The following is an 11,117-nucleotide window of genomic DNA, read 5'->3' as shown; positions in this document are numbered from 1 at the left end:
CCGCGCCGCTCAGTCCGGAAGTGACTGCGCCGCGAAGGCGCCTCGCTCCCTAAGCTTGATGGGATTGGAGGCTGCGGGTGAGGTCATCACGAGGCGCCGACCGGGGACGGGGAGCCCAGGTATGAGGCTGTTGCTAGTGGGTACGGTCTACTCTCTAGTGTTTTTCTTTTTCTCTTTTTCAACTAATGGCCTTCGGTCGGCTGTCCTTGGCCTCTCTTCCTACGGAGTTTCCTGTTTCATTTGCTTCCTGCTCAATCGACAGCTTGCGTATGACACTTCCCCTTTTTTGCTCCATAATTAGTTCCTGCACCTTTACTTCGATTGGACCCATTTTCTTTACCTTTGGGCAGTTGAGGACCTCTTGTCTTGGTCAGGTTAGATACACTTTCTTTGTTTCTTTATTTCTGGTTTTTCGACACAAGATTTCTCAGTGTAGCCTTGGCTGTCCTGAACTAGCTCTGTAGCCTCGAACTCACAGAGATCCGCCTGCCTCTGCCTCCCTAGTGCTTAGGACTAAAGGCGTGCGACACCATCGCCCGACTCCTTTTATTTATTTATTTTTTTTTACTCTGGGCAATTGACATAGTCTTTTCCTGGACAGGACCGTAGGGACTCATCAGAACATCTGCACCAGTACTCCACTTACTTAAAAGTAAGGTGACAAAATTTGAACAACTCTGGTAAATACGAAACCAAAAACAAGATAATCTCAAAGTGTCATTTGAATACTAAGTGTCACAATCTTTTTGGACAAAATGTAGTGCGCTCAGATCCATCTCTTAGTAAAAAGATTAAGGAAATGTGGTGTGTGTGTGTGTGTGTGTGTGTGTGTGTGTGTGTGTGTTTAATCTCTTTTTTTTGTTTTGTTTTGTTTTTTGAGACAGGGTTTCTCTGCGTAGCTTTGCGCCTTTCCTGGAGCTCGCTTGGTAGCCCAGGCTGGCCTCGAACTCACAGAGATCCGCCTGGCTCTGCCTCCCGAGTGCTGGGATTAAAGGCGTGCGCCACCACCGCCCGGCATTAATCTCTTAATCCCAATAAAATAAAGGCATAATGATAGTTTCCAGGGAGGAAAAGAAATCCTGCATTATTTAGTCATACTACGTTTTCAAAATTTAAAGTGCACTGAAAAAAAGAATAATAGAGGGATGGAGTGGTGGCTGAGTAATTAAGAGCACTTGCTGCCCTTGCAGAGACCTGGGTTCATTCCCAGCACCCATGTGGAGCCTCAAAGCCATCTGTACCTTCAGTGTGAGGGGAGCCAAGCCCTCTTTTGGTTTCATGCATTCCTGGGGTGTACATGCCATACACATAAAGTAAAATAAAAGAAGAACTGCAGTGTGAGCATGCATTATGTGAGGTATTTTAACCTGGTATTTATATACTTCTCAAGACAGCTCTACTAAGTGATTATTATAATAATAGGGCTCACAGACTCAGTAGTCAATCCCAGTGTCATGCAATCTTATGTAGTAAGAAATCGACCTGAGATCCACCTATGTGTATTCACTTCCTGTTTTTTAGTCAAAAACAATGGGCAGTAACTACTTCCCTACTCTGCTATAATTACATGCTTATTACTTAACAATCCCTTCCTCAGAATGTCTTTCACTAAATTAAGTAACCCAAATTCTTGTCTGTTTTGTCAATGCTGATGCCACAGTCTTTTAGTTGTTTTGGTTGTTACCAGTTTCTCCACGTCAGGACTAACTTTAGAAAACCCAAATCTATGAGAAAGTGTTGACCCACACATTATAGTAATGACCATCTCTCTCCGTGGTAACTGAATGTTGAACCAAATTGTGTCTGAATGACAATTACATTTCCTTTAAATGTGGTAGATCTGAAAAGGAGGTAAAGAACTATACAGAATGATTAGATTGAAAGGCATGGACAGGGCACCCTGGTACAGAGACTATAGTTCTAGCTACTTGGGAACCTCAGGTAAGAGATCACATGAGCCAGGAATTTGGGACCAAACTGGATAAGACAGAGTCAGTCAGTTTCTGCTTCTCCCTCTCTTCGAGGCTTGTGCACTCGAATAGCAGAAATTCATAAATAAAGGTATGACTGAAGAAAAACACTGATAATAGAGATCATTCATTTATCACATACTTTGAAAGCCTTTATCTTGTCTCCCTTAAGACAAATCGTTGAAGGATCTAATGATATCATTCTGTTTTCCTTCCCTCCCCCTAACCCCAGAATGAGTTTCTCTGTGTAGTCCTGGCTGTGCTGGAACTCACTCTGTAGACCAGGTTGGCCTCGAACTCACAGAGAGATCCACCTGCCTCTGCCTCCCAAGTGCTGGGATTAAAGGCATGTGCCACCACTGCCCAGCTGTTGTCCCTTTACCCATTATTCAGATCACTTTTAGTGGCATATTATCACTCAACTAACATTAGGGTAATATCAAAGTAGAAAAGGTTGTCTTTATCACTCTCTTGTTTTCTAGTTACAAGTCTTTCACCTACTTTTCATGAACCACACCTTGTCCCCTTTCCCCTGTCATTATGTAGTCCACCTGCTTGGAACGGCTCCTTGTGGCATTCCACCCTTTAATAGAATGCTCTTAACATACCCTCCTTTGTTCTTCTGCACTCCATGATCTCATTAGGAGTTAGAGGAAATGATCTATTATCTAATTAAAGTAATCCATAATTGGATATGAGGAAATTCTGTGCTTTACCCTTTAAGCAACTACACAGGAAAAGACAAATGTATTGACTTGATAAACGAGTGAGAGAATATTGACATTAACCTAGTTCTACTAGGTTGTCCAGTCCAAGTGTGCAAACTCAAGAACAGTGGCTTACAGACAACTCACTTCTAGATTGTTTTGACGTAGCTCTTAAGTACATTTTCCCCATAGTCATTCTGCCCTAACATTCTGAGTGGTTGACCTTTTTTTTTTCCCTCGAGGGTTTCAATATGTAACCCAGAGTGGCCCAGAACTCAAAACCTTTCTGCCTCAGCCTCCAAGTGCAGGATTACAGGTATGTGCCACCATTCCTGGCTGGTTTAACACTTTTAATAATGGCCTTTGGGTATGTTTTGTAGACAAAGTAAATAAATGATTTTGAAGGCCCTAGTTGGATCACAAATGAATATTATACATGATAATTGTTGACTAGCTACAGTAAAAAGCCTCACTGAATATTTATTTATTCTAACAAAAATTTTTAGCTTTATTTATTTGATATGAATGAGTAAATAAGCATAAGTATGCAAGTATTTGTGTGTACCGTGTGCATTTGTGGTGCCCTCAGAGATCCAAAGAAAGCACTGGATCCCTGGAATTGGAGTTACTGATTGAGAGCCAGGGTGCTGGTAAACGAAGCCAGTTGTCTGGAAAAGCAACAAATCCAGCTCTAACCACTGAGCCACCTCTGTGGCCCCAAATGAATATACACATTTTTGAGGCTTTCCTAACCTTTTTTTAACAGTCCCATTAATAGCTCTTTATTATTTTTTGATTATGTAAGTGATCAGTGAATAGCCATGTGATTTAGTCTGGTAATTTAGTATCATTGTGTGCCCCCACCCCCACCCCCTCAGTTCTTGGATCTTGTGGGATTAAAGAAAAGATTTACTACTAGATCCATTATGGAAAAAATGATCAGAACTGTATTGCTTATAATAGTTCTTTTAACTATAAAATCTATTCATTGACTGACTTCTCATGCTTTGGAGTAGAAATTAGCCAAAGTACCTTTAAAATTGCATCAAACTCTTCCCCCGCCCCTCCCCCCAAAAAAAACAAAACCCAAAAAGAATAAGATGAGGAAACTTGCAAAAGCTTGCACCTGCTAGTGTTTATTTATGGTATATATTGTTTATATTTATTTATTTATTATAATTATATATATGTATATATATGTGTGTGTGTGTATGTATATATATATATATATGTGTTCTCCTGTGGATAGATGTGTACCAGAGAAGCAGAAATACTAGACACAGCTTATGTTTACCTAGAGTTCTGTAGATTTGGTCTGTAAATGTCTTTTGAGAGGAGAGGGCTGTTTTGGGAATTCGATCCATTCAGCCAATGGTGTTGGGATTACTAGCCCTATGGGGCATGGTCTTCTTGGAGTAGGTGACCAAATAAGAATGGAGGAGAGGGGTCTCACGCTCTCTCTTGGGTGGTCGGAGCAGGAGCAAGCAGTGGAGAAGTGGCAGCTGGTTCCCATCACCCTTGGACAGGAGAGCAGGACGACAGCTGGATTAGCAGCGGCGTCTGCTTTGTTCTGTGTCGTGAGTGTATCTTACTGATTTCATTTCCCTAATAAAGTTTACCTGGCCCACTGCATCAGTGTCCCACTCAGAGGGCAAAGGGATAATTGTGTTTTTAGGCTATCTTTAAAAACTGTTGAAATGTCGTTTATTTGTCTCAGAGCATCAAGCTGTTGTATAAAATCTGACACAGGTTTTCTCCCTCTTCACAGAGTTTCACAGGCCATCATGGCAGTCAAGTGGACTGGTGGACATTCTTCTTCTATCCTCTGCCTGAATGCAAGTAAAGATGGGCTGGTGGCTTCAGGAGCAGAGGGTGGAGATCTTGTGGCTTGGGGTGAAGATGGGACTCCATTAGGCCACGTGCGGTTGGAAGGGGCCAATGACGTCACCAGCGTCTTGTTTTCTCACTCCTGCCCCACCACGCTTTATGCCTCCCACGGAGAAATCATCAGTGTACTAGATGTCAGGTCTCTTAAAGGGTTGGTGGACCATTTTCATGTGAATGAGGAAGAAATCAATTGTCTTTCACTAAATGAACCTGAAAGCCTGTTGGCTTCTGCTGATGACTCTGGGGCGATCAAAATCCTGGACTTGGAAAAGAAGAAAGTTACCAGATCCCTGAAGAGACATTCTAACATCTGTTCCGCTGTGGCTTTCCGACCTCAGAGGCCTCAGAGCCTGGTGTCGTGCGGCCTGGATATGCAGGTGATGTTTTTGCAAAGAACACGAGTAATTTCTGAGCAGGATTTGCTAACAAAATCAAGTATGTATTTAGTTGGTTTCCTTGGCAGTTCTGGGAATTGAACTCAGGACTGGTACATGATCAATATGTACTCTACCACTGAGCTGTATCCCCAGCCCCTAGAATCGAATTATTCAGCGAGTATTTTCTATTCTCTACTAACATTTCTTACCCCATTATGAACCATAGCCTTACATCTTCTGTGCTAGCCTGACAGAACCTACTGTATTTTATTCATAAGTCCTTTGTCTTCCTTTGTCCATCCTTAAAGACATCCTGACCTTAGGATTCAAGTACTGATTCTAAAAAATGCCTTAAACAAACAAGGGGTAGCTTTATGTCAACTTAACAAAACAAACAAACAAAAGGGAGCTGAATGTAGAGTTGATCCACACTCTAGAAACCCTTTTTGTTGCTGTTGTTGTTTTTCGAGACAGGGTGTCTCTGAGTAACAGCCCTGGCTGTCCTGGAACTCACTCTGTAGACCAGGCTGGCCTCGAACTCACAGAGATCCACCTGCCTCTGCCTCTGAGTGCTGGGATTAAAGGCGTTTGCTGCCACACCCAGCTTCTAGACACTCTGAGTGGTTTAAGTGTATGTGTGGTGGTGGGAGGGGGAGTAAGAAGGTCTCTTCTTACTTTAACATTTGAGATATGTTGATTGAAATGTGTGTGAGTGACCAGAAGCAGAGCCCTCTCTGCAGTGCTGGGCTTTGGAAGCAACATCACAAATTAGCCGGAGTTCAGAGGAGACCACTAGGAAAGAGATGGAGGGAAAGCTGGTGGGGTTTCATTTTTAATTCTCACAGGAGCAGATCTTGGATTAATGTGAGAGTTTTTAGATAGCTTGAACTTTCCATAGCAACTGTCCTTCCTCCTGCACGAGAAAAATCTCATCACCAGGGTTGAGTGCTCAGGACTTGAAGTGCTCTGCACATATTAGTCTTCATTGTACTCATGCCTCCTAATTACTGTCCCTGCTAAATGTAACTTCATTTTCTGTGTATGGATGGTTTGCTGCATGATGTCTGCACTTCTCGTGTGCCTGGTATCTGTGCAGGCCAGAGCTGGGCACTGGATACCCTGGAGCTACAGTTAGAGACAGTTGTGAGCGACCACATGGACGCTGAGACTTAAACCAGAGTCCTCTTGAAGAGCAAACAGTTGGCTTAACTGCTAAGCCCTACCTCTAGCCCCTGTTGTTCCTTTCGTAAAATTATTATTGTAAATGAACCATCTAGCTCGAAACAGACTTCAGTCGCTGCCTCCAAAGTCCGTGCTTTTCTCTGTTATAAGAGGTATTTAAAGTATCCTTTATGTTTGACATGGTGGTTCCCCCTTTGATCTCAGCTCCTGTGAAGCAGAAGCAGGCAGATCTCTGTGTATTGGGGCCAGACAGAGCTATGTAATAGAGAGATCCTGTCTCAAGAACAACTAGATACAACAACAACAAGTTAGTATTGCTGGGCAGTGGTGGCATACATCTTTAATCCCAGCACCCTTGGGAGGCAGAGGCAGACTAGTGTCTGAGTTCAAGGCCAGTCTGGTCTATAGAGCAAGTTCCAGGACAGCCTAGCCTACACAGAGAAACCCTGTCTCAAAAGACCAAAGCAGGGAAAAATCAGTATCATCCATAAGGTTGGAGGGCATGGCAGTGGAATCAGTTGATGCTCTGTGTGCTGGGATACTCCCCAAACAATAAAGAACTCCCCCTCAAAAATCTCTGTAGTACCTCTGTAGAAATTCTATACAGAATTATTCAATACAGAATTATTCCAGGAGTTTTTGCTTTTCAAGACAAGGTTTCTCTATGTTGTCCTGGCTGTCATGGAACTGGCTTTGTAGACCAGGCTGGCCTCGAACTCAGAGATCCACTTGCCTCTGCCTCCAAGCGCTGGGATTAAAGGCATGCACCACACCACGGTCCTTCTGTATTTATAGGGCAGTTTCCCTATAGCCTACAACTAGGTTTTTTGGCCATATCATTCCTAAATCTGCATTCTTTGCCCTCAGGTTGGATCTTCCTCTGATTTTCAAGAGTATCTGTGTAGCCAGATGGCTGTTGGTTATAAATGATCAGATACAGTAGTCATTCTTTCATCCTTTGGCTGTACCAGTTTTCATCACTGGCTCATTAGCCAATAGGTGTGGCATTTAGATATGCAGAAGTGGCCTGTACTCTTTAGGTTAGATTGGAAATGGACAGGCTGAAGAGAGGCTCAGTGGTAAGAGTTCACTCTGCTCTTGAAGAGGACCTGAGTTAGCTTCCCAGCACCCATATCAAGTGGCTCACAACTGCCTGTAACTCCAGCTACAGGGGACCCGATGCCCTTTTCTGGGTTCCCAAGGCATTGGCATTCACACATACATACACATGCACATTCACACATACTCACACATGCATACACACAAATAAAAGTGAAATAAATGTTTCTGGGCTGGACATGGTTGCACATGCCATCTCAGCATTTGGAGGCAGAGGCAGACAGATATCCATGAGTTCAAGCCCAGCCTGATCTATGTAGTGAGATCTTGTCTCAAAAAAAAAAATTTTTTTTTTAAATGGACATCAAGAATTTGGCAGTTTGCCTGCAAGTCTATGTGAGACATTTTAGGGTCATGTTGCTGCTAGAGAACTTACGTTCTCAAATATTCTATGAAAGGGGGGCCAGATAACTGCTATTTTAATTTACCTGGTAAAGTTTCACTGTATAGCAGAGGGGGTCCCCACCTCTACCTTCCAAATGCTAGGTTTGCTGGCTTTACAGTAATGCTTATCCCCAAAAAGACTCTTCACTAAAGTAAAAGAGCCTGGGCTAGGCGTGGGGATGCATGTCTATGACCCTAGCACTGGGCGAACAGCGGAAGGGCACCATTAGTTCAAAGCCCGCTCGTTCTACATAGTGACACCTGGTTTGAAACAAACCGAGGGTTTGTTTGGAAATCAAATATGAAATATACAAAAAAAGGGGTTTTGTTGTTATTTTGTTTGTTTTTTGAGACAAGGTCTCACTGGATAGCATTGGCTGGTCTGGAACTGGCTGTGTAGACTAAGCTGGCCTTGAACTCATAGAAACCCGCCTGCCTCTGCCTCCTGAGTGCCCCCGTGCTGGCTGGCTTGTTCATTTTTGTTTTAATTGTTCTTTTTTTTAATTTGGGAGCGATGCTGGGGTTGTATCCAGGGTTTTGCAGGTGGCAAGTAAGTCTTCTGCCACTAAGCTCTGTCCTCAGCCCAACAATTGTACTTTCCTGGAGTCTTGTCAGTAAAGTTTTTGAGGTCTGGCTTTGTGAGTCCGACCTCTGCCTCTGCGTTCTAGTCTGGTCTAGTGTCAAGTAGCATTACCCTGGCAGGTTGTAGTAGCTTCTGACCATTTAAAGTGGTAGAGGAACCGTGTCATATTTTATTAGAAGCTCAGTAAGCACTGTAGTTGAGAAATGTGGCTAGAACACTGTGTGACTGTGTAACTTCACCTTGTTTAAAGGTGATGCTGTGGAGTCTTCAAAAAGCCCGTCCCGTCTGGATTACGAATTTACAAGAGGATGAAACAGAGGAGATGGAAGGCCCCCAGTCCCCCGGCCGGCTCCTAAACCCCGCACTAGCCCACTCTGTCTCTGTAGCAACATGTGGCAATGTTTTCAGCTGTGGTGCAGAGGATGGTAAGGTGCGCATCTTCAGGGTGATGGGAGTCAAATGTGATCGAGAATTGGGATTTAAGGGTCACACTTTGGGGGTATCCCAGGTGTGCTTTGTGCCCGAGTCCTATCTGCTGCTTACTGGAGGGAATGATGGGAAGATAAGGTTATGGGATGTGAGCAGTGAAATAGAGAAGAAACAGAAGAGTCCTGCAAAGCATGCCCACAGGAAGAAAGCAAAAAGAGCAGCGTGCCCCAAGCAGGGTGAGAACTCCAGTGCCACAGCCGCGGATGACGAGGGGCATGCGAGGATTGGGCCAAAACTCGACATTGAACATGGAGAAAAAGTGAACTGGCTCTTGAGTACAAAGATAAAAGGACACCAAAGCCTCTTAGTGGCTGACCAGACGAGCTGTGTGTCTGTGTACCCCTTAAACGAACTTTAGGCCCAATAAAAAGCACTGTAGGAACTCTGATAAAGTCTTTTTGGTTGTTTGTTTGTCTCTTTTGTAGCAGGAATCTTAAAAGTTCTTATTAATAAAATCAAACCCCAGGCCAGTTACTGGGGTCAATGCTGGTAGATCAGAGAGACAGAACAAGCCACAGCTAACCTCACCTGGCCAGATCCTCAGCTGGTCTTGTTTCCTCAGCCTGGAAGCTTCTGTGTCTTCATCCAGAATGAATCTCAGCTGAACTGTGCTGCTCGAAAACCTGAAGCTTAACCAGCCACATGCTTAACCAGCCAAATGCTGCTAGTTTCTGGTCCTCACGCCTTATATATCTTTCTGCTTTCTACCACCACTCTCTGGGATTAAAGGTTGGCTTTCTGGGATTAAAGGCGTGTGTCACTATGCTTGGCTGTTACCAATGTGGCCTTGAACTCACAGAGATCCAGAGGGATTTCTGTCTCTGGAATGCTAGGATTAAAGGCGTGTGCTATCACTGCCTAACTAGTGGCTTTTCTGTTCTCTGACCCCAGATAAGTTTATTAAGGTACATGATATTTTGGGGAACACAATACCACCACACTCTTTCTTGCTTATTAAGACAGCCTCACATTTGTAGCCCAGGCTAGTCTGGAACTCACTACATATCACAGGATGACCTTATATTTGTAGCAATCCTCTTGTCTGAGTTTCTAGATTCTGAGATTACAAGCATGAGCCACCTCTGCTCTGCTGACAGAACTGTATTTTGTAATTTTTTAGGTTAAAAAAAAAATCTTGCTTTAAACTATTTGTCATATGTAGAATCATATCAATTTGAACAAAAGAAGATCACTGGATAACATTTCATATAGTAAGTGACATTAGAGTTTGGTGAAGAGATTGAGTATTGACTGTCTACCAACTATTCACTGACTGCTAATTGTGTATGAGATGTTTTACAGTGTTTCATTTTTCCGCATACACAGTTTGGGACTTTTGACTGTGTTCTTGTCTGATTTTCATATCTTGTCATTTTCCAATGAAAGTAAGAATTTTTGTTAGATTTTACAACTTAGCATTTTTCCATATTTTTCTTGTTTAAGTTTATGATCTTAGGGGCTGAAGAGATGGCTCAGAGGTTAAGAGTACCGGCTGCTCTTCCAGAGGTCCTGAGTTCCCAGCACCCACATGGTGGCTCACAGCCCTCTGTAATGAGATCTGGTGCCCTCTTCTGGCCTGCAGGCATGCATGCAGACAGAGCTCTGTATTCATAATAAATAAATAAATAAATAAATAAATAAATAAATAAATAAATAAATAAATAAATAAATCTTTTTAATTATGACCTTAGAAATAATAATGTATCCAGGTAGATGGTGCATGCTTGTAATCCCAGCATTCAGGAACTTGAGCCAGTGACCCTGTCCCAGAAAGAGAAAGGTAAACGAAGGAAGGGAAGAGGGAAAGAAAGAAAGGAGAGATGGAGAAAGAAAGGTAGGATAGGGAAGGAAGGGAAAGATGTTTTGGTTTGGCTTTTCTTTTTTTCTTTTCTTTTCTTTTTTTCTTTTTTTATTTTTTTTGAGGCAGGTCTTTCTGGATGTCCTATTGCTCACTGTGTAGACCAAGCTGACCTTGAGCTCACAGTGATCCTCCTGCTTCCACCCCCTCCCCAGCCCTAGTGTTGGGATTAAAGGGCTACTCCACCACACCTAGCCAGAGATTTTTTTTAAGACTTATTTATTTATTATGTATACAGTGTTTTGCCTGTATGTATGCTTGCACGCCAGAAGAGGGCACTAGACCTTATTACAGATGGTTGTAAGCCACCATGTGGTTGCTGGGAATTGAACTTGGGACCTCTGGAAGAGCAGCCAGTGCTCTTAACCTCTGAGCCACAGAGATATTTTTCTAAAATTTAATAAAAGGTAGACCATTGATGAGGATTCAGTTATTGGCTGTTTGACTGAATGAGCCATGCCTAGGATATTTCTTAGCAGTCATACATTCAAAAAATACTTTGGTTGTTTGGTAGACATAATGCATAGACCCCAGAATTAACAGGCACTCTACACAAGAGTA

At 43.0% G+C, this 11,117-nt stretch overlaps 1 protein-coding gene across 5 annotated transcripts; it reads left to right on the top strand.

Moving 5' to 3' along the window:
* The first annotated feature begins 16 nt into the window (after positions 1–16).
* Positions 17–9,090, top strand: Wdr53 (WD repeat domain 53). Of its 5 annotated transcripts, none has more exons than XM_037209795.1 (3): positions 17–119; positions 4,446–4,999; positions 8,460–8,618. In XM_037209795.1, exons 2-3 carry the CDS (start codon positions 4,462–4,464, stop codon positions 8,519–8,521), a joined length of 600 nt encoding a protein of 199 aa, XP_037065690.1. In that variant the 5' UTR covers positions 17–119; positions 4,446–4,461; the 3' UTR covers positions 8,522–8,618. The 5 variants fall into 5 exon arrangements, with proteins under 5 accessions (XP_037065690.1, XP_028749946.1, XP_028749948.1 ...); XM_028894113.2 differs by having other exon boundaries at positions 19–119; positions 4,446–4,941; positions 8,460–9,090; XM_028894115.2 differs by having other exon boundaries at positions 62–140; positions 4,446–4,941; positions 8,460–9,090.
* The last annotated feature ends 2,027 nt before the right edge of the window (positions 9,091–11,117 follow it).

The sequence above is a fragment of the Peromyscus leucopus genome, chromosome 12 (assembly GCF_004664715.2).
Source record: "Peromyscus leucopus breed LL Stock chromosome 12, UCI_PerLeu_2.1, whole genome shotgun sequence".
Classification (NCBI taxonomy): Eukaryota; Metazoa; Chordata; class Mammalia; order Rodentia; family Cricetidae; genus Peromyscus; species Peromyscus leucopus.
This window is presented reverse-complemented; position numbering and strand designations above follow the sequence as displayed.

Excerpts from the sequence above, each read along its gene's own strand:
- Wdr53 (XM_028894113.2), top strand. The coding sequence starts at position 4,462 with ATGGCAGTCAAGTGGACTGGTGGACATTCTTCTTCTATCCTCTGCCTG. Across the intron at positions 4,942-8,459 it reads CGTGCGGCCTGGATATGCAG|GTGATGCTGTGGAGTCTTCA; the intron begins GTGATGTTTTTG and ends CCTTGTTTAAAG.